At 42.5% G+C, this 25905-nt stretch overlaps 1 protein-coding gene across 1 annotated transcript in view; it reads left to right on the top strand.

The window, feature by feature from the left end:
• The first annotated feature begins 516 nt into the window (after positions 1-516).
• RNF214 (ring finger protein 214) overlaps positions 517-25905 on the top strand; it is a 53276-nt gene continuing 27887 nt past the window's right edge. The window contains 6 exon segments of the mRNA XM_017883002.1: positions 517-657; positions 5161-5402; positions 5405-5667; positions 6354-6413; positions 12176-12316; positions 14546-14685. Of these exon segments, the coding sequence (XP_017738491.1) occupies positions 551-657; positions 5161-5402; positions 5405-5667; positions 6354-6413; positions 12176-12316; positions 14546-14685 (953 nt within the window). The 5' untranslated portion in view covers positions 517-550.

The following is a 25905-nucleotide window of genomic DNA, read 5'->3' as shown; positions in this document are numbered from 1 at the left end:
TCAGGCCTTTCCCATCTGTGGGGAGCACACTGACAGTAAAAGATGCACCCTGGATTGCCCAGTATTGCATTACTTGTTCACTTACAGGCAAGCGCCTCCAAAAACTTCACTTAAATTAATGGAGAATGCTTTGAATGTAACAGCCGTAAAGTGATTTAAAAACATGAGATATGATTGATACTAGTCCGAAAAGTACATCTTTTATTATAAATGATAGTAGACAAGGTAGGCTTGGGACCACTTGGAAGATCCTGGCAGACTAAGATCTATTGTTTGAAAAGACTACATTTCTGCCAAAAGTGAAAATAAGATCTTTGCACAGACTCCTAGATATTTATGTAAATACAGTGACTCCTGAGGATTGTTGCCCGCTAGGACTTTGCGTACAATGTCTCTTTTACTCTTAAGTATTTTCTCCCGGAGCCCAGGTTTTTGTATTTCTTTACTGCAACAGCTCTGTTGTGTGGACATTCTGAGGGGGGAGAGATACATTTGTTTTAAACTTTGGAAACTTGTAGCCTGTAATTTGTTTCTGAATGTACAGAGCATAATGGCAGCGTCTGAGGTTGCTGGTGTTGTGGCCAATGCCCCCAGTCCTCCGGAATCTTCTAGTTTATGTGCTTCCAAATCAGACGAAGGTCTCCCAGATGGTCTAAGGTAATGTGTGGACTCCTGACTGGGGAGATTCATTTGGGTAAAGGGTTTTTGAGATGGTCTTGTGTAGCCAGTCTTTCTTTTTGGCTCTGATGGCACTGCACTAGGTTTTTAAAGGTAGAGGACTGTCTGATCTATCTTTGTATTTCTGGTATCCAACACAGCATCTGATACTCAGCAGGCATGCTAAATGTTTGGAGACTAAATAGAATACATGGGTTCAAACTCACTAAAAAATGCAAATATTTTCCAGCCCTTTCCTACGTGGACTGTATGTTCGTTTAACCACATGTTTATATGTTATATATGAGAAGTGTTATACTGGTATGTGTACATGGATTCTAAATATATATACCCACAGACACACAATTACCCAAACTTGCATCTCATAGTAGCTAATGTAATACATTGTTATGTACAATGTTGAACTAAATTAACTATGTAGTTATCCCACAGTATATGTTGGAGATTGGTTCCAGGACCCCTACTGAGGATACCAAAATCTATAGATGCTCAAGTCCCTTACATAAAATGGTGTAGTATTTTATCGGTGACAGGCATATGCACACCCCGCTTAAAGCAATTAAAAAGATAATAAATAAATAAAATGGTGTAGTATTTGCGTATAACCTATGCATGTCGTCTCATATACTTTAATCTCTAGGTTATTTACAACAATTGATACAATGTAAATGTTATGTAAATAGATGTGTTGTTTAAGGAATAATGACAAGGAAAAAAGTTTGTGTATGTTCAGTACAGATGCAACCATCCAATTTTTTTCTGAAAAATTTTTTAATGGTTTAAATCTATTTCACTTTTGTTTTTTTGAGACGGAGTCTCACTCTGTTGGCCCAGGCTGGAGTGCAGTGGTGCAGTCTTGGCTCACTGTAAGCTCTGCCTCCCAGGTTCACGCCATTCTCCTGCCTCAGCCTCCCGAGTAGCTGGGATTACAGGCGCCCGCCACCCCGCCCGGCTAATTTTTTGTATTTTTAGTAGAGAAGGAATTTCACCGTGTTAGCCAGGATGGTCTCGATCTCCTGATCTCGTGATTCGCCTGCTTTGGCCTCCCAAAGTGCTGGGATTACAGGCGTGAGCCACCACGCCGGCTTTTTTTTTTTTTTTTTTTGAGATGGAGTCTTGCTGTGTCGCCCAGGCTGGAGTACGATGGCGCGATCTCAGCTCACTGCAGCCTCTGCCTCCTGGGTTCAAGTGATTCCCTTGCCTCAGCCTCCCAAGTAGCTGGGATTACAGGTGCCCGGCACCACGCCTGGCTAATGTTTATATTTGAGTAGAGATGGGGTTTTGCCACGTTGGCCAGGCTGGGTATTTTACTTTTAAGTGGTTTATTTTTATATTTTAATAAATGGACACAATAATTAATTGTACATATTCATGGGGGTACATACTGATGTTGTGGTACATGTAATATATAGTGATCAGATCAGCATAATTAGCATATCCATCATCACAAACATTTATCCTTTTGAGTATTTTCAGTCCATGGTTGGTTGAATCCGTGAATGTGGACCACAGTCTACATAAAGAGGCTGTGTATTCTTCCTCAACTCTTTTTTTTTTTGGAGACAGACTCTTGCTCTGTGCCCCAGGCTGGAGTGCAGTGGTATGATCTTGGCTCACTGCAACCTCTGCCTCCCGGGTTCAAGTGATTCTCCTGTCTCAGCCTCCCAAGTAGCTGGAATTATAGGCGCCTGCTTGGTAGCCCAGCTAATTTTTGTATTTTTAGTGTAGATGGGGTTTCACCATGTTGACCAGGCTGGTCTCGAACTCCTGACCTCAAGCGATCTGCCCGCCTCGGCCTCCCAAAGTGCTGGCATTACAGGGGTGAGCCACTGCACCTAGCTCCCTCAACTTTTTGTTTTGTTTTGTTTTTGAGACAGTGTCTTGCTCTGTCGCCAGGCTGGAGTGCAGTGGCGCGATTTCCGCTCACTGCAACCTCTGCCTCCCGAGTTCAAGCGATTCTCCTCCCTAAGCCTCCCTAGTAGCTGGGATTACAGGTGCCCACCACCACGCCCGGCTAATTTTTTGTATCGTAGTAGAGACAGGGTTTCACCATGTTGTCCAGGATGGTCTCAATCTCCTGACCTTGTGATCGGCCTGCCTCAGCCTCTGGAAGTGTTGGGATTACAGGCGTGAGCCACTGTACCTGGCCCTCCCTCAACTATTTTCTAGAGTACCTGAGTCCTCTAATATAATAGCTAACACTTAACTACAGTTCTATATGTGTTAACACATTTAATCTTCAAAACAGTGTCAGGAGGTAGTGATCATATTATTATTCCCATTTACAGGTGAGGAAACTGAGACACAGAGAGGTTAGTAATTTGCCCAAGGTTTCCAAGCTATGTTGGAGTCAGAGTTTTTATAAAGTCAACTACATACACTAGTAATAATGGCAGCTAAGGTTTATTGAATGTTTACTATATGCCAGGCACTATACTGAATATTTCATGTGCATTATCTCATGTAATCCTCACAACAGTCCTATTAGGAGGATAGTATTATTTCTGTTTTACAAATAAAGTAACTTGCCAAGAGTGGTGGGCGGAGTCAGGATTCAAACTCAGGTACTATATATGCCTGAATTTTTTTTTTTTTTTTTTGAGACGGAGTCTTGCTCTGTTGCCCAGGCTGGAGTGCAGTGGCCGGATCTCAGCTCACTGCAAGCTCCGCCTCCCGGGTTCACGCCATTCTCCTGCCTCAGCCTCCCGAGTAGCTGGGACTACAGGCACCCGCCACCGCGCCCGGCTAGTTTTTTGTATTTTTTTTAGTAGAGACGGGGTTTCACCATGTTAGCCAGGATGGTCTCGATCTCCTGACCTGGTGATCCGCCCGTCTCGGCCTCCCAGAGTGCTGGGATTACAGGCTTGAGCCACCGTGCCCTTCCTATATATGCCTGAATTTTTAATTAAGTACCTCCTCACAGTTAACTCCCAGCAGGAAGGAATCAGTTTCGAGTGTTTATATTGAGACAGGGTCTCCCTCTATCACCTAGGCTGGAGTACAGTGGTGCGATCATGGCCTACTGCAGCCTCCACCTCCTGGGCTTAAGCAGTCCTCTCACTTCAGCTTCCCAAGTAACTGGAGCTGCAGGTGCACGCCACTACATTCGGCTACTTTTAAAATTTTTTTGTAGAGACAAGGTCTTGCTATGTTTCCCAGGCTAGTCTTGAACTCCTGACCTCAAATAATGCTCCTGCTTTGACCTCCCAAAGTGTTGGGATTACAGGCATGAGCCATCGCTCCCCACCGAGGTATTCTTTCAGTTGTTTTATTTTGAACTAGTATGATTGAGGAAACAAAGGTGCATCAACTTGAATCCTCTCTGCTGGTTGGGTATGGTTAAGAGTGTCAGTTACAGAATTAGTTTAAAAAAAGAGGGTGGGGTCAAAGAAATTAAACATAGGCGTTAATTCCTGGGTGAAAGATGTACAATTGTGAATGTTGGATGTCATCGTAAATATGTTTTAAGACCCTTTTAAAAAGCAGTCCCTCACTTCAGCCGGGGTGACAAAGTGAAACCCTGTCTCAAAAAATCAATCAATCAATAAATAATAAAAGCAGCACCTTGAATGGCTGTGACAAGTGACAGAATATCCTAATGTTAAGCATATGTATACTTACTGTGTGGGATAAAATTTCTATTGACAGCTTCAATTTTGGATTCAAAATTGTCTGTACTTTAGACAACTTAAAGTGTAGATGCTATACTCTGGAAAACTGTTGAAGAACCTAAAAAGTGGTTCTGGTCAAAGATCTCTATAATGAGTTTGAATGAAAATTATTCTTGTGAAAGGTGAGAGAGGAATCAAAACAATATTTCTAAGTTAATATTTTATTATAGTATGTATAACTAAATTAATACATGTAACTAAAATATTCTAACCAGCATTAGGCTAATTCATTGGTATCCCCAAAACTTATTCCAGTTGGCCCTCAAAATTATTTGGATCTTCAGAATCATTTATGTTTGGCCATTTACTGTAGACTGTCTTTAGAACCCAGGTTTTGGCCGGCTGTGGTGGCTCACGCCTATAATTCCAACACTTTGGGAGGCTGATGCAGGCAGATGGATCCCTTGAGCACAGGAGTTTGAGACCAGCCTGGGCAACATGGCAAAACCATGCAAAAAATACAAAAAATTAGCTGGGCATGGTGGCATGTTACTGTAGTCCTAGTTACTCAGGAGGCTGAGGTCGAGGATCGCTTGAGCCAAGGATATTGAGACTGCAGTGAGCCTTGATTGCACCACTGCACTCTAGCTTGGGTGACAAGAGTTTAGACCCTCTCTAAAACAAAACAAAAAACAAAAAACTAGGTCTTAACCACCAAGCTATACTACCTGCACATGGGATAGAAATCATTGGATTGAAACTAAGTTCTTTCATTGTGATAGTCAGGAGGGTTTACATAGTCTAGTTTTGTTCTTCTAGTAGTTAAGTTAAAAGTATTATGACTTTTCTTTTCATCTTATGTGTTTGATAGCACCAAAGACTCTGCACAGAAACAGAAGAACTCACCTCTGTTGAGTGTAAGCCAAACGATAACCAAGGAAAATAACAGAAATGTCCATCTGGAGCACTCAGAGCAGAATCCTGGTTCATCAGCAGGTGACACCTCAGCAGTGCACCCGGCGGTTTTAGGAGAAAACTTGATAGCCACAGCCCTTTGTCTTTCTGGCAGTGGATCTCAGTCTGATTTGAAGGACGTGGCCAGCACAGCAGGAGAGGAGGGGACACAAGCCTCCGGGAGAACCTCCATCCAGCCACTCGGTCTCTTAAGGCAGGGTGCCATACAAAGCAGCTTGCCTCTGGGAATTGCTCTGAAGAGAAATCCCCACAAGCCTCCATCCTAAAGGAAGGTAACAGGGACACAGGCTTGGATTTCCGACCTGTAGTGTCTCCAGCAAATGGGGTTGAAGGAGTCCGAGTGGATCAGGATGATGATCAAGATAGCTCTTCCCTGAAGCTTTCTCAGAACATTGCTGTACAGGTCAAGTGTCAAGTTTCTACTACTAAAATGTAACTGGGGGGTGGTGGGGTTCAGGGTAGGAGATATTTCTTCATATTTGGTGGAGAACTTGCTGGCTTGTTTTGTTTTTTGTTTTTTTGCTAGCAACCATCATACTTCTTTCATACAGCGCCATGCAATGACTTCATTCTGATGTTCAGTAAATAAGAAAGCCAGTAGCTAGTGTCTAATCTTATGGCAAGTAGGAACTTTATGACCTACGTAGTCTCTTTCACTGAGTAACTGATGAGTTCAGGACATTAGCATTTGTATTTATCCCCTTTGTCCTTGCAGGAAGAATCCTTGTTAATTCTCTGAGTCACATCTTAAGAAGTACAGTGTATCCTGCCTTCTAGTGACGGGTGTGCTTTGTTGTGGGAGAAAGTATGGGCACAACAGACTGTAGAGGGCAGACGTCTCATCTCAGACTTGAGGCTTTCTCTCAGTCAGTCGTTGGGTCTTGTTTGGGTTATTTTGTGGGACCGATGATTAATGCAGGGTGGATGTTGGTGTCCATTTGCCAGAACTACATTGCTTAGCTTGCTTGGAAGCTGGTAAGGGGAAAGAGCAAAAAGTTAGTTACCTGTGGCAGAATTGTAGGTGTTAGTGATTCTGCCTCTTTTACAGTGTCTCTGAACAATTCTAAATATAACTTTTTTCCTTTATAGACTGATTTTAAGACGGCTGATTCAGAGGTAAACACAGATCAAGATATTGAAAAGAATTTGGTAGGTATTTAAACTGTCATTGTTGTTATATGAAGTCATTATCAAACAGAAGATCTAGAGGCATATCATCTCAGTTGGAAAAGGTGCAGGAGTCCCCTTCATAAAATCCCTGACAGATGGTCAGCTAACTTTTCCTTGATCACTTCCAGAGATGGGAAGCTTACTACCTGACAGTGCAACCAGTTACGTTTAAAAAAAAATAGCTCTTATTGGCCAGGCACAGTGGCTCACGCCCATAATCCTAGCATTTTGGGAAGCTGAAGTGGGTGAATCGCTTGAGCTCTGGAGTTTGAGACCAGCCTGGGCAACGTGGTGAAACCCCATGTCTACAAAAACTACAAAAATCAGCCAGGTGTGGTGGTGGATGCCTATGGTCCTAGCTACTCAGGAGGCTGAGGTGGGAGGATCACCTGTTCACGTGAGCCCAGGAGGTCGAGGCTGTGTGAGCCATGATTGTGTGATTGTACTGCAGCCTGGGTGACAGAGTGAGACACTGTCTCAAAAAAAAATTGAAAAAAAAAAAAAAAAAAAAAAGGCCAGGCCCAGTGGCTTACACCTGTAATCCCAGCACGTTGGGAGGCCAAGGCATGTGGATCACCTGAGGTCAAGAGTTCGAGACCAGCCTGGCCAACGTGGTGAAACCCCATCTCTACTAAAAATACAAAAGTTAGCTGGGCGTGGTGGTGCATGCCTGTAATCCCAGCTACTCAGGAGGCTGAGGCAGGAGAATGGCTTGAACCTGGGAGACAGAGGTTGCAGTGAGCCAAGATTGCACCACTGCACCCCAGCCTGGACAACAGAGAAACTCCGTCTCAAGAAACCAAAATAAAAGCTCTTATTGTTAGATTTTATTCTGAGATGAAGATAAAACCCTTATAACTTCTTGCTTCAGGGCGGGTGCGGTGGCTCACGCCTGTAATTCTAGCATTTTCGGAGGCCGAGGTGGGTGGATCACCTGAAGTCAAGAGTTTGAGACCAGGCTGACTAACATGGTGAAACCCTGTCTTTACTAAAAATACAAAAATTTAGGTCAGCCACAGTGGCTCACATCTGTAATCCTAGCGCTTTGGGAGGCTGTGGCAGGCAGATTGTCTGAGCTCAGGAGTTTGAGACCAGCCTGGGCAACATGGTGAAACCCCATCTCTATTAAAAATACAAAAATTAGCCAGGTGTGGTGGCGTGTGCCTGTAATCCCAGCTACTTGGGAGGCTGAGGCATGAGATTAGCTTGAACCTGGGAGGCAGAGATTGCAGTGAGCTGAGATCGTGCTACTGTGCTCCAGCCTGGGTGTCAGAGTGAGACTGTCTCAAAAAAAAAAAAAAACCAACCAAACAACAAAAAACGAAAAGTAGCCGGGGTGGTGGTACTGCCTGTAATCCCAGCTACTTGGGAGGTTGAGGCAGAAGAATTGCTTGAACCTGGGAGACTGAGGTGGCAGTGAGCTTCTTGTTTCAGGCCCGGTGTGGTGGCTCATGCCTGTAATCCCAGCACTTTGGGAGGCCGAGGTGTGTGGATCATGAGGTCAAGAGATTGAGACCGTCCTGGCCAATGTGGTGAAACCCTATCTGTACTAAAAATACAAAAATCAGCTGGGTGTGGTGGCACATGCCTGTAGTCCTAGCTACTCTGGAAGGTGAGGCAGGAGAATTGCCTAAACCCGGGAGGTGGAGGTTGCAGTGAGCTGAGATCGCACCACTGCACTCCGGCCTGGTGACAGAGCGAGAATCTGTCTCAGAAAAAAAAAAGTTCTTACTATACTTTTCTCTTGAGCCTTACGGAATAAATCCAGTTCCTTTCCTGCTTGTTAGCCCTGTGTATATTTGAAGTTTTTTTTATGCCTGTTCCCCTTATTCTCTTACTCCCCAAGTTTAAACCTTTCCAGGTGAAACATCCTCAGATGTTTTTAGTATTCTTTTTGATACTATTTTGATACTATTTTCCATTTCTTTATCATCATTCTGATGACTTTCACCTAGACATGTTCCATTTTATCAATATTTGTTTTAAAAAGTGATCTCAAGAACCACATATAATAGTACAGATACAGTATAATTACTTTATAATATAGTGGGATCTCTTAGTATCTCTCATTCTAGACACTATTTCTTAAGCTTACATTGACTTATTTTGGCAATTTTTCATACTGTTAAGCTTTTAGTCAAATTCCATCCAGTCTTTTTTTCATAGATTATCTACTTGTATATTTCTAATTTTACCCCCAGATAGTTGGTTTTTTAAGAGAACGTAACACTTACCTTTGTTAAAATGCTCCCTTTGATCCATCCCTGGCCTTTTGTGGCTAAAACTTCCACCTTTAAGTATATGGATATCTAAATGTACACTCTTTAAAGGGAAAGTAATGCTGGGAAAGGCACCCCAGGAAGAGGTCTTTAGGGTAAGATATGTTAATTTATAAAGAGTGGTATAAAAAGGGAAAGTGCTTGTAGCAACCAGATAAGAGAGTGGATATTTGGTGCAAGTTGAAGAAATTGAAGGGCATATGGAAAAAGTTACTGGTGTACATTAACCGATGGAGCCAATAAAACTTTTAAAACAGAGTAGCAACTTGGGACGTAATTGTAACAGTCAACTAGATGAAGCAGGAACGAATGAAACCCAGCAAGTTATTGGACCAAAAGAGGCCTAGGGTTGTGTTTTGTTTGGCTCTATCTTTTGGGTGGTAGTGAGGTCTACATGCTTTTAAAAAGGCAATGAGGCTGGGCGCAGTGGCTCATGCCTGTAATCTCAGCACTTCGGGAGGCCGAGGTGGGGGTATCACCTGAAGTCAGGAGTTCAAGACTAGCCTGGCCAACATGGCAAAACCTCATCTCTACTAAAAATAAAAAATTAGCCGGATGTAGTGGTGGGCGCCTGTAATCCCAGCTACTCTGGAGGCTGAGGCAGAGAGAATTGCTTGAACTTGGGAGGCGGAGGTTGCAGTGAGCCGAGATTGCACCACAGCACTCCAGGCTGGACGACAGAGCAAGACTGTGTCTTAGACAAACAAAACAAAAACCCAAAAAATAAAAAAAGCAGTGAAACTAAGCAGGTGTTAAGCTTGGTGGCAGTATATGAAACCTGACTCCTGTTCTGTTTTCTACCCTTTTCATGTATTTATGGCCATTGCCCACTGCCTACTTTCGAAAGTGTTACTCCTAGTCCTAGGAACCAACTAGCCAAGGATGAAGCAAAGTAACAGTGTATAAACTCTTTAGCTCATTAAGACTGGACAAATTGGATCAAGCATGCCTTTAAGTTATCTCCCTGTATGTAGTAATAGTATGCATGTTAATACTTTTTTCCATGATACTAATTTTTTTCTCCGATCCTGTGTTCTAAACATGGATCATAGGCTGGGTGCGTTGGCTTATGCCTATAATCCCAGCACTTTGGGAGGCTGAGGTCGGTGGATTGCTTGAGTCTAAGAATTTGAGAACAGCCTGGGCAACATAGTGAGACTTCATCTCTATAATAAAAATTATTATTATTATTATTTAGAAAAATGCATTATAGAAAAAGAAAAAAGTAAAGGGAAAGAGTTGTGGATAAAAGAAAGGCTGGGCATGGTGGCTCACACTTGTAATCCCAGCACTTTGGGAGGCCGAGGCAGGTGGATCTCTTGAGGTCAGGAGTTTGAGACCAGCCTAGCCAGCATGGTGAAACCCCGTCTGTACTAAAAATACAAAAACATCAGCCAGGCGTGGTGGCACGTGCCTGTAATCCCAGCTACTTGGGAGGCTGAGGCAGGAGAATTGCTTGAACCCGGGCTGTGGAGATTACAGTGTGCCGACATGACACCACTGCACTCCAGCCTGGGAGACAGAGCGAGATCCCATCTCAAAAAAAAAAAAAAAAAAAAAAAGAAGTTGGGTGTGGTGGATCACGCCTGTAATCTCAGCACTTTGGGAGGCTGAGGCAGGTGGATTGCTTGAGGCCAGGAGTTTAAGACCGGCTTGGCCAACATGGCAAAACCCCATATCTACTAAAAATGCAAAAATTAGCAGAGCGTGTTGGCTCACACCCTTAATGCCAGCTACTTGGGAGGCTGAAGCACAAGAATCGCTTGAACGCAGAGGCAGAGGTTGCCATAAGCCGAGATTGCACCACTGCACTCTAGCCTGGGTCACAGAGTGAGACTCTGTCTCAAAAAAGAATAATCTGCTGGTTTCAACTTTTCTTTGGTTAAGATCCTCTTTCAGTATCTTTTGGAAACTTTGAATTCTTGTCTCAGAAAAATATATACATACACCAGTTGCAGAGAGTTCAAAGATTCCCTGAGGTCCACCTATAGAATCCAGGTTCAGCATCCCTGGAAAGGTGTGATGCTGAGTAATCAGCTGTTTGGGACCCCTTAGTCACATTTCAGTACATGGACTAAAGATTAGCTTGTCCCAAAGCCAAGGTCCTATCTTGAGAGTCTTTTTTATTTTTTATTTTATTTATTTATTTATTTATTTATTTATTTATTTATTTATTTTGAGATGGAGTCTTGCTCTGTCGCCCAGTCTGAAGTGCAGTGGCACAATCTCTGCTCACTGCAACCTTTGCCTCCTGGATTCAAGTGATTCTCCTGCCTCAGCCTCCCAAGTAGCTGGGATTACAGGCATGTGCCCCCATGCCTGGCTAATTTTGTATTTTTAGTAGAGACGGGATTGTACTATGTTGGCCAGGCTGGTCTCGAACTGCTACCTCAGGTGATCTGCCCGCCTCAGCTTCCCAAAGTGCTGGGATTACAGGTGTGAGCCACCGTGCCTGGCCTTGAGAGCCTTTTGTAAAAATGATTATAGTATGATATTTTCCCTGTTCGTTTTTTAAATTTTTTTTCTTTGAAAATGGTTATTTAATGAAAAAATTCAGTTTAGTGCTCTCAGTTTAAATATTATATGGGCTACTTCATACTAAATGTGTTTTAAGTTGGCTCTCTTCAGACTTTAGTGTCCCTTTGAAAGGTAACCATTGATTTTCTTGATTTACTGACATGGGGGTGGCAGAGCTAAACTGTTTTCAGAAGCAGTTCTATGTTTTTATTTACTATTGTTATTTTTTGATAGAGACCAGGTATTACTACATTGCCCAGGCTGGTCTTGAGCTTCTGGCCTCAAGCAGTCTTCCTGCCTTGGCCCCTCAAAGTGCTGGGATTATAGGCCAGAACCACCGTGCCTTGTCTAGAAGCCTCACTTCTAATCCAGGCTTTATATGAAAGCTTGCTGAGTTGTTCAGTCTGAATACCAGGTTCCCAGACATCTTTAGCGGATCCATCAGTTTTCAGTGTTATTAACCAGTAAGGAATCAGATTCCTGGATGCTTTTTTGAGACAGAGTCTTGCTCTGTCACCTAGGCTGAAGTGCAGTGGCACGATCTCAGCTCACTGTAACCTCTGCCTCCCAGGCTCAAGCGATCATCCCACCTCAACCTCCCAAGTAGCTGGGACTACAGTCGGGTACCAGCATGCCCAGCTAATTTTTGTATTTTTTTTAGAGCCCAGGTTTTGCCATGTTGCCCAAGCTGGTCTCGAATTCCTGAATGCAAGTGATCCGCCCACCTCAGCCTCCCAAAGTGCTGCAGTTATAGGTGTGAGCCACCATGCCCAGCCAATCTCATCATATGTTAATGAATTTAAATTTATATAGCCACATATGGTTAGTAGCTTTATTATTGGATAGTGCGGTCATAGAGCTCTATACAATGCCTTGGACAGTCACTGGTGAATGTTTCTTGTGATTAAGTTAGGAAATAAACTTTTCTTGTCTTGTTCATAATAGGATAAAATGATGACAGAGAGAACACTGTTGAAAGAGCGTTACCAGGAGGTCCTGGACAAACAGAGACAAGTGGAGAATCAGCTCCAAGTGCAATTAAAGCAGCTTCAGCAAAGGAGAGAAGAAGAAATGAAGAATCACCAGGTATTTTGCTTATATTGAAATTGTCAATGAGTTAAGCAGCAGTCTCTGATCAAACTTTAATTTTTTAAAACTTTATGTATTTATTTATTTTTGAGACAGTCTCACTCTGTCACTCAGCCTGGAGTGCAGTAGCATAGTCTTGGCTCACTGCAGCTTCTGTCTGCTGGGCTTAAGTGATCCTCCCACCTCAGCCTCCCAAGTAGCTGGGAACACAGGTGCATGCCACTATGCCTGGCTCGTTTTTTATATTTTTGGTAGAGACGGGGTTTTGCCATGTTACCCAGGCTGGTCTTGAACTCTAGACTCAAGAAATCCACCCGCTTTGGCCTCCCAAAGGAGGCCTTTTTATTTCAGTTAACTCAAAAATAAAATTAAAGTTTGAGCTGTCCATACCCAACTCAAACTTTAATTTTATTTTTGAGTTAATTGAAATAAAAAGGCAAGGCCGGATGTGGTGGCTCACACCTGTAATCCCAGCACTTTGAGAGGTCGAGGCAGGTGGATCACTTGAGTCCAGGAGTTTGAACCAGCCTGGGCAACATGGCAAAATCCCATCTTTACCAAAAATACAAAAAATGAGCCGGGCATGGTGGTGCGCACCTGTGGTTCTAGCTACATGGGAGGCTGAGGTGGGAGGATCGCTTAAGCCCAGAAGACAGAGGTTGCAGTGAGCCGAGATTGTGCCACTGCACTCCAGCCTGAGTAACAGAACGATACCCTGTCTCAGAGAAAAGTATTAATACTCATAGACTTTTTTTTTTTTTGAGACGGAGTCTCACTCTGTCACCCAGGCTGTAGTGCAGTGGCACAATGTCTGCTGACTGCAAGCTCCGCCTCCTGGATTCACGCCATTCTCCTGCCTCAGCCTCCTGAGTAGCTGGGATTACAGGCGCCTACCATCACACGTGGCTAATTTTTGTTTTTTTAGTAGAGACGGGGTTTCACTGTGTTAACCAGGATGGTCTTGATCTTCTGACCTCGTGATCCGCCTGCCTCGGCCTCCCAAAGTGCTGGGATTACAGGCCTGAGCCACTGTGCCAGACCACTCATAGACTTTTAATAGAGAATGTTTGGATAAATTAGATACATCCATATGTTATACAGCTATTTTTGAATTAGATCGATATTTATTGACGTAATACATTCATGTCAAGCAAAAGAAATCAGGATGCAAAATAATGTATGTAAAACGGCCTTATTAAAAAAAAAAGGCAAAGAAATGCATACCTAAGTATATATGTCTTTGTGTGAGCATAGAGAAAGATGTGAAAGCATAATACAAAGCAGTTCACACATTGATCACTCTTATGGGTGGAAGTGGTATGAAGTGGGGGAGTGACTCTTTATCACCTTTGTATTATTTTCTTTTCTTTTCTTTTCTTTTCTTTTTTTTTTTGAGACTGGGGTCTTGTTCTGTTGCCCAGGCTGGAGTACAGTGGGTGCAGTCAAGGCTCACTGTATCCTTGACTTGACTTTCTGGGCTCAAGCTATCTTTCCACCTCAGCATCTCGAGTATCTGGACTACAGGCATGTGCCACCACACCTGGCTAATTTTTTTTATTTTTTGTAGAGACAAGGTCTTTGTGTTGCCTAGGCTGGACTCGAACTCCTGGACACGGCGATCTTCCTGCCTTGGGTTCCCAAAGTGCGAGGATTATAGGCATGAGCCACTGTGCCTGGCCTGTTTGACTTCTTATTAAAAAAAAAAAAAAGTGTGTGTTTGTACATATATATGTTTGTGTATATGTGTGTGTGTGTGTGTATATATGTATATATTTGTTGTTGTTAAAGAGTGAAACAAACAAAACCCATTCCTAATAAAGTAGAATCATAACAAAATGAAACGACAATATTTGTTGGATGTAACAGATCCTCACCTGGTACGAGAACACCTTTCTCAGCATTCTTGACAGGTGTTCATTCAGCCTTTATTTGAACACCAGTAATGGAGAGCTTACTGCTTCACAAGGCAGTATATTCCATTTTTGAATGATTGCAATTGCTAGAAATTATTTTTCCTGTTGAGTTGAAATCTGCGTTACTGTAACTTTCTCCTTTAGGTCCGAATACTGGCTTTTGGAGCTACTCATCAACCACGTTCTTTCAATTCAATTTGAATTCACTAAAGTCAACACGTGAATTTGTGATAGTTGAAAATAACCTTTGCATCAAAAGAACTAACTTATTTTCTTTTTTATTTGTGTGCGACTGTAATTGTGTGGAACTCAGGAGATATTAAAGGCTATTCAGGATGTGACAATAAAGCGGGAAGAAACCAAGAAGAAGATAGAGAAAGAAAAGAAGGAGTTTTTGCAGAAGGAGCAGGATCTGAAAGCTGAAATTGAGAAGCTTTGTGAGAAGGGCAGAAGGTAACTGATGTTAAGAATAAAAACCCTGTGTATATGTATATATGCATGAGGGGCCAGACCCGTTTGTGTTTGTAGTTTCTTTCCCTTCGGTTTAATTTTATTTGAAAACAAGTGTGCAAGTAAAACTCTGCAATGACTTTAGGTTTTCAGTATCAAACATTAGACTTCATAGAAAAAAGTTCAGAGATTTATTAAATACTTTGAAATAATAACAGTTAATTGTTGAGTCCCGAGTGTGGTCAAGATTTTGATACAGTCTGGACGTAGCGGCTCACACCTATAATCCCAGTGCTTTGGGATGCCAAGGTGGGAGGATTGCTTGAGGCCAGGAGTTTGAGACCAGCCTGAGCAAGCTAGCAAGACTCCCTCTCTACAAAGAAAAAAACAAAAAAAAAATTAGCTGGTTGTAGTGGCACATGGCTGTAGTCCTAGCTACTTGGGAGGCTGAGGTGGAAGAATCGCTTGAGCCCAGGAGTTCCAGGCTGTAGTCAGCTATGATTACGCCACTGCGCTCCAGCTTGGGTGACAGAGCAAGACCTTGTCTCTTAAATAAAAAATTTTTTTTATATGAATCTAACACTGATTTCACTTTATAACCTGATGTTTACAAGTTCACACCATGGGCCAGGCACGGTGGCCTGTTATCCCAGCACTTTGGGAGGCCGAGGCAGGTGGATCACGAGGTCAGGAAGTTGAGACTGTCCTGGCTAACATGATGAAACCCCATCTCTACTAAAATATACAAAATTATCTGGGTGTGGCGGCACACGCCTGTAGTCCCAGCTACTCGGGAAGTTGAGGCAGGGGAGTCACTTGAACCCAGGAGGCGGAAGGCGGAGGTTGCAGTGAGCTAAGATCGTGCCACTGGACTTCAGCCTGGCGACAGAGTGAGACCCCATCTCAAAAAGAAAAAACAAAACCAAGTTTAGACCAAGAGCATACTTTGAATGATTACACTTATGTTATTCAGCATCCAAAGTAAATTTCAAACAGTAACTTTGTAAGCTGTTTGTGAGAGAATTATTTAGTGGATTTGTGTCCTTTTCTGGGTACTGCAGAAAAAGCAAAGTGGGCATAGAATTTGGTCAAATTTTCAATTTTCTAAGTTTCTTTTTTTTTTTTTTTTTTTTTTTTTTGAGACGGAGTCTTACTCTGTTGCCCAAGCTGGAGTGCAGTGGCATGATCTCGGCTCACTGCAAGCTCCGCCTCCCAGGTTTACGTCATTTTCCAGCCTCAGCCTCCTAAGTAGCTGGGACTACAGGCACCCCCATCACGCCCGGCTGATATTTTTGTATTTTTAGTGGAGATGGGGTTTCACTGTGTTAGCCAGGATGGTCTCGATCTCCTGACTTCATGATTCACCTGCCTTGGCCTCCCAAAGTGCTGGGGTTACAGGTGTGAGCCACCACGCCTGGCCAATTTTCTAAGTTTCTTAAAATGACCTGTTTGGAAATCAGAATATCTGTGAATACTCTGTTGATTTTAAGTTCTACCAAAATGCTTTTTGTTGATCAAAAAAATTTTGGCTTTTGCCAGTGCGTCAGACTGCAAGCTCATATGCTGAATCATTTTCTGAGTCTCCAGGATAATAACTGTGAAGTTCAACCTGAGGAATTGTGTTTGAGAGAGGGCTTGTAGACCAATCAGTTGTTCTGTTGAGAATCTAGTGATACCGAATGATTAGAAGGTGGGTCAGTTGTCTGTAATGATAATTTTCCAGAAATTATGAAGAGTGTACCTGGAATAGCACACTGTCCCAGCCACTGTTAGTGATCAAAGCAGTTGCTCCCACCCCATGACATGGTCTCTGCCTTTGTCTTCACAGTCTGTGTGAGAAAGATGACCATAGACATGTAGCAACTTAGCAGCAAGTATTAAAGTGCAGAAACTGGGAAGATGAGTCTATAATGTTATTCTAAGCCCCATAGAAAATAAATTTCCTTTTGATGTGTGCTCTTTACATTCTTTTTTTTTTTTTGAGATAGAGTCTTGCTCTGTTGTCCAGGTTGGAGTGCAGTGGCACAATCTCAGCTCACTGCAATCTCTGCCTCCTGGGTTCAAGTGATTCTTTTGCCTCAGCCACCTGAATATCTGGGATTACAGGCAAGTGCCATCATGCCCAGATAATTTTTTATAGAGATGAGGATCTCACTGTGTTGACCAGGCTGGTCTCAAACTTCTGGCTTCAAGTGATCCACCTGTCTCGGCCTCCCGAAGTGCTGGGATTACAGGTGTGAGCTACCGTGCCCAGCCTTTTTTTAATTTTTAATTTTTATTTTTTTACCTTCAACAAACTCACTTTTACTCTTTACATTCTTTATGTAACTCTACTATCTTTTCCATTTGATTGAATTGCTACAGATGGTGATTGATACTAATAATTTTGGTGTTTGTGTTCTTGAAGATCCATTTTTTTCTTTAAATTTATATGTCACAGTGTCAGAATAATGTTTATTGCCATTCTTTCTGTTAAGTGTGGGGTTCAGTCTTCCGGAAGCAGGGGGAATGTCTTTTGTAGGTATCTTTGTTCTAGCAGTGGTGTAGGTTTTGCTTAGCATTCCATCATTCATAGGAACCAGGACGCATAGATTTTGGACATTGTATTAGTCACCTTGGCCTGCCATAACAGAATACCATTGACTAGGTGGCTTAAACAGCAGAATATTTTACAGTTCTGGAGGCTGGAAGTCCAACGTAAAGATGCTGGCAGGTTTGGTTTCTGGTGAGAATCTTTTCCTGGCTTGCCGACAGCTGCCTTCTTCTGGTCTCACATGGCTTTTGTGCTATGCATGCATATTCCTGGTGTCTCTTCCTCTTCTTATAAGGACACCAATCCTCTTGGATTAGGTTCCCACTTTATGACTTCATGTAACCATAATTGCCTCTTTCAAGGCCCAGTATCCAAATACAATTACACTGGGGTTAGAGCTTCAAGATACGAGTTTTAAGGGGCACAGTTCAGTCCATAACAATTATATTTCCTGTTTCTAGTGTTTTCATTCATTTGTTCAGCCAGCATTTATTGAGTATCTACTATGAGCCAGACAGTAGGGCCTGGAGAGTAAAAAGTCTTCAAAGAGATTACTGTTTATTATGAGAGACAGATAGATAAACAGATGATTGCAAAATAGTGTAATGATACCGTGACAGTGGTGGTATGAAGGCGTCTGAAAGAGGCACATAACCCAGACTGGGTAGGGGAGTCATAGAGGGCTTCCCAGGGGATAACATTCCAGAATCGAGTCCTGAAAAATAAGGGGCAGAAGATAACCACCAAATGAAATGCATGATCCTTGGTTTGATCCTGAATCAAACAAACTATAATTATAGGACATTTTGGAATAATTGGGAAAATTTCAATAGGGACTACGTGTTAGGTAATATTGTGTCAGTGTTACATATTTTGGGTGTATAAGCCCATGTTGAAAAAAGTTTAAGAAATTAAAAAATATTTTGCATGTGATTATGACATTGTTTCATTATGTAGAAGGATGTTCTTGTTCATAAGAGATACTTGCTGAAGTTTTAGGAGTTAAGTGTCATGATGTAAATGTGGCAAAAAGTAACAACTGATAAATCTAGATGACAGGTAGATATTCATTTTATTATTTTATTAACTTTTTGTTGGTTTGAAATTTTCGAAGAAAAAATAACGGGGGTCAGGGTAGGTATAGGGAAGAATTAGCCAGGCAACAAATGAAGGAAAAAACACTGCCGGCCGGGGACGCCGAAATGAGAGAGAAAAGCAAGCCAGATGTGAAGTAGGGGAATGAGTCCAAATCAGAAAAGGGTTTTATACTGTGTTAAGGAATTTGGGTTTTTCCATGATAGAGATATTGAAGGATTTTTTAAGGGAGGAGAGTATCAAATGATACAATTTGCATTTTATTTTTATTTTATTTTACTTTTTTATTTTTTGAGACAGAGTCTTGCTCTGTTGCCCAGGCAGGAGTGCAGTGGTACCATCTTGGCTCACTGTAACCTCCGTCTTCTGGTTTCAAGTGATTCTCCTGCCTCAGCCTCCTGAGTAGCTGTAACTACAGGCCTGTGCCACTATGCCTGGCTAGTTTTTGTATTTTTAGTAGAGACGAGGTTTCACCATGTTGGCCAGGCTAGTCTTGAACTCCTGACCTCAAGTGATCCACCCGCCTTGGCCTCCCAAAGTGCTGGGATTATAGAGCCATCATGCCTGGCCTACAATTTGCATTTTAAGTAGATTACTTGGGCAGTTGGAAAATGGATTGGATTAGTGTATTTGACCAGTTAAGGGGACTTATCTTGTCAGAGCCTAGGTTAGAATAATTATGGCTGAAACTAAAGTAGTGCCAGTGGGAATGAAAGAAGTGAACACATTTGTAAGACATTTAGGGGCTGCACTGATCAATGTGGGTAGACAGGGTTGAGTTGGGGATCACTCCCATATTTCTGGCTTGGAAAATTAGGGAAATAATGGCGTTCTTTAATAAGATGTCTTACCTGTCTTATACGTTTTAACTTAAATTCTGCCTTCTTTGCAGAACTGCTTGTGCCATTTCTTTATGAACTGAATCTGAAATTTTTGTTTTGTTTTGTTTTGTTTTTTGAGATGGAGTCTTGCTCTGTCACCCAGGCTGGAATACAGTGGTGTGATTTCGGCTCACTGCAGCCTCCATCTCCCGGATTTAAGCGATTCTCCTGCCTCAGACTCCCAAGTAGCTGGGACTACAGGTGCCTGCCACCACACCCGGCTCATTTTTTGTGTTTTTAGTAGAGACAGGGTTTCACTGTGTTAACCAGGATGGTCTCAATCTCCTGACCTCGTGATCCGCCCGCCTTGGCCTCCCAAAGTGCTGGGATAACAGGCATGAGCCACCTCGCCTGGCCTGAAATTTTTTTTTTAATGTTTTATTCTTTTATTCTTTTACTGCCATATATCTGATAATTATTTGATAAGTGTTTATTCTATCACTGGATTGGAAATTAAGGGAATTTCACATTAATATTATATAAAGATGAATTTACTTAATAGAAATCTGCTAAGTGCTTTGTACTATTTGAAGGTAGTCACTATGTATTTCAATGTAATTATAATTTTTTTATTTTTAGAAACAGGATCTCACTCTGTTGGCCAGGCTGGAGTGTAGTAGTGGTACAGTCACGGCTCACTGAAGTCTTGAACTCCTGAGTTCAAGCCATCCTTCTGCCTCAGCCTCCCAAGTAGCTGGGACTACAGGTGTGCACCACCTTGCCCATCTAAGTTTTTCTATTATGTAGAGACTGGATCTCAGTTTGTTGGCCAGGCTGATCTCAAACTCCTGCGCTTTACCTCCCAAAATTTTAGGATTACAGGCGTGAGCCACTGTGCCTGGTCTAATTATATTTTTAAAGGAGACAAACTGAATTTACCAAAATGTAAAAGATCAAATATTTAGTTTAGTCATGTATTTGATTTTTTTTTCTCCTGGACACCTGGCTGCTTTGTCCTGGAAGTTGTCTTGCTTTTGCAGGGACAATTTCTAGTTCCCAGCTTTTATCCTTCAGGTTATTGCTGGCATTAGAAAGGTGAGGTTTCGGCCAGGCGCGGTGGCTCAAGCCTGTAATCCTAGCACTTTGGGAGGCCGAGACGGGCGGATCACAAGGTCAGGAGATCATAGACCATCCTGGCCTAACACGCGTGAAACCCGCTCTCTACTTAAAGAAATACAAAAAACTAGCCGGCGCAACGGCTGGCAGGTCCGCCTGTCACTTGTCCCAGCTACTCAGGCAGGCTGAGACTTTGGCGCAGAATGGGCGTGAAACCCGGGGAGGCCCGGAGCCTTGCAGTTGAGCCTGCAGGATCTGGGCACTGCCACTCCAGGCCTGGGCCCGACAGAGCCGAGACTCTGGCCTCTCAAAAAAAAAAAAAAAAGAAAAGCGGCTGAGGTTTCCCTGTTAGTGCTCTTCCAGGTGCCCCCAGAACCTCTTTTAAGCTCCCTACCTTTAACAGTAACTTATTGTGTCAGGTGCAATGGCCCTCATGCTGTAATCCAGAACATTTGGGAGGGCCAAGGCGGTGGAGGATCTCTTGAGGCCCAGGAGTTTGAGACCAGCCTGGGCAATGTAGTGAGACCTTATCTCTATAAAAAAAAAAAATTAAAAAAAAAAAAACAAAAAAAAACGACATCAACAACAAGACAACAGTGACTCATTGAGAATGGCAGTAAGGCTCATGGTGACCTTGTGTTTTAAAAGACATAATTGATTTATATTTTCATGGATGTAGCTTTGGACAAGGCACATAAAAACTGCAATATCAAGCAATATTTTTCTTTTTTAAAAAAAATTCTCTGAACTTGTCTGATCAATTCATAGGATAGAATGACAGGTACGTAGCAGATTAAGGGAGTTATTGTTCATTGGAAGCATTACTCTGGATGTAATATAAGAGTCTGTGTTGGCTGGGTGCAGTGGCTCATGCCTGTAATCCCAGCACTTTGGGAGGCCGAGGGGGGCAGATCACGTGAGGTCAGGAGTTGGAGATCAGCCTGGCCAACATAGCGAAACCCCATCTGTACTAAAAAAAAATTAGCCAGGCATGGTAGTGGCTGCCTGTAGTCCCAACTACTTGGGAGGCTGAGACATAAGAATTGCTTAAACCCAGGAGACAGAGGTCACAGTGAGCTGAGATCATGCCACTGAACTCCAGCTTGGGTGACAGAGCAAGATTCCATCTCAAAGAAAAAAAAAAAAAAGAATCCATGCCAAATTAAAATTGAGGCCAGGCAAGGTAGTTCACACGTGTAATCCTAGCACTTTTGGAAGGCTGAGGTGGGAGGATCACTTGAGGTAAGGTGTTCAGTACCAGCCTGGGCAATATAGTGAGACCTCATCTCTGCTAAAAGTAAAGAAATTTGCTGGGCATAGTGGTACACACCTATAGTCCCAACTACTGGGGAGGCTGAAGCGGGAGGATCATTGATCCTAGGAATTCAAGATTGCAGTGAGCTGTGATTGCACCACTGTACTCCAGCCTGGGTGATAGAGCCAGATCCTCTCTCAAAAAATAAAATCGTCAGGTGCAAGAGGATATATTTTGGAAATTTTTCACCAAGTGCTGTTGTATTTAACTACTTGAGAGGTATGCTTTGAAGTCCTAATAGCTTACATAGCAGTCAACAAATCTAGTATTCCTTAGGTGGAAAACAGTAAGCTGGGCTGTTGCAACATCCCATATTTTGACCATAGGTTTCAGTCCTTCTTTTTTTTTTTTTTTTTGAGACGGAGTTTCACTCTTGTCGCGTAGGGTGGAGTGCAATGGCATGATCTCGTCTCATTGCAGTCTCCGCCTCCCAGGTTCAAGCGATTCTCCTGTCGCAGCCTCCTGAGTAGTTGGGATTACAGGTGCCTGTCACCACACCCGGCTAATTTTTGTATTTTTAGTAGGGATGGAGTTTCACCATGTTGGCTGCGTCGGTCTTGAATTCCTAACTTCAGGTGATCTGCTTGCCTTGGCCTCCCAAAGTGCTGGGATTACAGGTGTAAGCCATTGCGCCTAGCCAGTCCTTCTGACTTTGTCTTATTCCCAATAAATTTACACTTTGACCATATCAAGATCTCTTTCTTGTTCAGCGACCTCACTCCATTTCCTTCGAGTCTGTCAACTCCATGGAAGTATTTCTTTCCATAGCCAGCCTAGACTTATGGTCTGTTACTGGAATTACTTGCTTACCATTACCATCAGTTCTCTTGGTGTCTTGTTCTTTTCATGTTATTTTCCTGTAGTACTTGCAGTCCTTAGTCAAGTCAGCCACCTGACCTCTTCGTTCTTCTTTTTTTTTTTTTTTGTTTTTTGAGACAGAGTCTCGCTCTGTCACCCAGGCTGGAGTCCAATGGCGCGATCTCAGCTCACTGCAACCTCCGCCTCCCGGGTTCAAGTGATTCTCCTGCCTCAGCCTCCTGAATAGCTGGGATTACAGGCACCCACCACCATGCCCGGCTAATTTTTTGTATTTTTGTTAGAGATGGGGTTTCATCATGTTGGCCAGGATGGTTTTGAACTTCTGACCTCAAGTGATCCACCTGCCTCGGCCTCCCAGAGTGCTCAGATTACAGGCTTGAGCCCCTGCGCCCAGCCCACCTCTTCATTCTTACACCTGGGCTGCTGAGTGCTGCTGGAGAAAATCACACAACTGTGTGTCTTGGGGCCAGAATACATTTATGACTTACAGCATCACCTGGATCCTCAGGGCTTCCTCTTCCTCGGAGGTCTATCCCAAACTTAAATCTCTCTTTCTAAACTTCCTGTCTCCACCATTTCTCCTCTTACCCTTAGCAGATGATCTTGTCTTTTATTTCTCAGAAACAAGATGTCATCAATGAAAACTTCCTTCAGTTTTCTAACCATCAGAGGCATTCATCCTTTCTTCCTGTCCTTGTGTCTGACTCTAGAATTCTACCTGTATGTGTATCCCACTCCCTTTTGCTTCTGCTATTTCTCCATAGATGGCTTCACTTTTTCCTGTAGTGTGTAAGCTGAATATTGGGGCCTTCCTAAATTCCCCTCTTAGCTCTCTTCATCACATCCACATTAATATGTCTTGTAGATGCTCTTATTTTTATTCTTTTTACAATTTCATTGTCAATATTCAATATAGTCTCTTGTTTTAATTCTTTAATTTTTTTTTCTTTGTAGAGACAGGGTCTCGACTATGTTGCCCAGGCTGCTCTTGAACCCCTGGGCTCAAGTGGATCCTCCCACCTCAGCCTCCCAAAGTGCTGGGATTATAGGAATAAGCCACTATACCCAGCCTCTTGTATATTCTTAATATTAATTATTCTTTCTCTCTGTCACTGTCAGGTTCTCTTTAGTTTTCCTAGAGTACCAAGATGGGCTCCTAAACTTTCTTTGCTTCCTGCCTGCCTGCTTTCTCATTGTCTAAATCACTGCTACCATTGAAATCTTTCCAAGATACAAATCTGATAATGTCATTTCCCTGCTTAAATTTTTTCATAGTTCTGTATAGTATTTAGGGTAAAGTTTTAACCCTTTACTTAGTATAAGAGGCCTTCAGTTACCTCTTCCACATTTATATCTCTAGGTATATCCTTACCACTTGCCCACACAACCGTGTTGGTTTATACCTAACTACTATATGCAGTGTTCTGAACGTACTTAAAACTCAGCCTGTGCCACCTACTCTAGAAAGCTTTCGTAGACACTCTCCTTCCCTCCCCTTCACACACCTTGACTGACTAATATAGCTAATCCTCCTCTTCACTCACGTAGCATGTTGTGTATACCACTATCATAACACTTCTTCGTGGCCTTTTTTGTTTACTTAACTGCCTCCACCATTATATAGTTAGCTTGTTGAGGGCAACTGTTTTGATTAGCTATCACTGTGTAAAAATACCACTGTAAAAATTGATATCTTGAAACAATAGTAATTTATTATTTCTCACAATTCTTTGGGTGGATTGCTTCTCAGATGGATGGTTCTGTTGGCCTCGTTTGGAGTCATTCATATGGCTCCAGTCAGGTTGTGGCTGGGGCTGGACATCCAAGATGGCTTCATTCATATCCCTGGCCCTTTGTGGGGAACTCCTGGAAAGCTGAGCTCAGCTGGAACATTGGGATGCCATGCCTTTCTCATTCTCACTCTTGCCATATAGTCTCGGGGCTTCTGCCTCTCCAGCAGACGAGCCAGATTTCTTCCATGGTAGCCCAGAGCTCTGGGTTCCAAAGCAGAAGCTGCCAGGCTGTCCTAAGGCTTAGATTTTGAGCCGGTACAGTGCTCGTTCTGTGACATTGTGTTGGTTAATATAAGTCACAAGACTAACCCAGATTTGTTTTGGAAAGGACTACATGGAATGTGATCACTAGAAGGTTTGGTTCATTGGAAGGGTTCATATTTGGAGACTTGCTACCACAGCCAGTAACACATTTCACTTTTTCTGCTTAGTATATCATAATATCTTCTAGATATGGGAAATAGTAAAAGTTGCACAAATAAGAGATACATAATTAAAGATCTTTTAGAAATATTCAGGATGAATTGTAGGGAGAGACAGAGACTGGGTCATCAGCTAGTACACTCTTGCAATAAAGTGAGCAGAAGAATCATTATGGCCTGCCGCAGTGGCTCACATGCCTGTAATCCCAGCTGTTTGGGAGGCCAAAGCAGGAGGATTACATGAGCCCAGGAGTTCGAGACCAGCCTGGGCAACACGGGGAAATCCTATCTCTGCAAAAAATACAGAAATTAGCTGGGCATGTTGGCGTGTGCCTGTAGTCCCAACTACTTGGGAGGCAGAGGTGGGAGGATTGCTTGAGCTCAGGAAGTCGAGGTTATAATGAGCCATAACCGTGCCACTGCACTCCAGACTGGGCAACAAAGTGAAATCCTGTCTCAAAAAAAAAATAAATAAAGTAAAATAAAAAATCATTATCAGACTAGTGGTGGAATGAAACGAAAAGAAATGGTTTCAGGAAGAGTTGTCTGATTATTTTGAGAAATAAAGCAGAAGAAGTCAAAAATAACATCACTGTTGGAATTCTTGTTCTCAGTTTTGAGGGTGAAGTCATACATTTGATGATATGGTACATTCAAGTACTTAGTAGGTCGCTGGAAATGAGAGACTTGAATGTAGAAGAGATGCTGTGTCTTGATTGGGAGTTGACTACATAGAGATGATGGTTACAATGGAAGGGAATTTTTGGTGGGAAAATAGAGAAGGGCTTAGTACTACACTCTGAGTTATACTTATAGTTTGGGAGTAGAAAGAAGTAGGAAAGACAAAAAGAATAATGAGAGAAAGAAAGGGAAAATTTAGAATAGTAGTATACATTTTCCAAAGTAAGAGGATGCTTAACAGTGTTAGAATCTGCAGGGAAATATGAGAACCAAGTCTGAATAATAGCAATTGGCAATTGTTGAGTGTTGTGATGCTATTCGGTAATCAACTGGGATTTTTAGGCAAAGGAATTAAATTGCTGGATTTACTTCTCCCCTAATATTTTGTTATGAAAATTTTCAAACATTGAGAGAAGCTGAAAGTATTGTACATTAACACTCACCACCTGGATTCAACAATTAATATTCTACTACAGTTGTTTTTGTCAACCTTTCCATCTATCATCCCTCTATCTATTCACCAATCCGTCTTTTCTTTTTGAGACAGAGTCTTGCTCTGTCACCAGACTGGAGGGCTCACTGCAACCTCCGCCTTCCAGGTTCAAGCAATTCTCCTGCCTCAGCCTCC

The sequence above is a fragment of the Rhinopithecus bieti genome, unplaced genomic scaffold (assembly GCF_001698545.2).
Source record: "Rhinopithecus bieti isolate Rb0 unplaced genomic scaffold, ASM169854v2 scaffold_11964, whole genome shotgun sequence".
NCBI lineage: Eukaryota > Metazoa > Chordata > Mammalia > Primates > Cercopithecidae > Rhinopithecus > Rhinopithecus bieti.
Note: the sequence above shows the minus strand (reverse complement) of the source record. Positions and strands in the feature narration are given on the sequence as shown.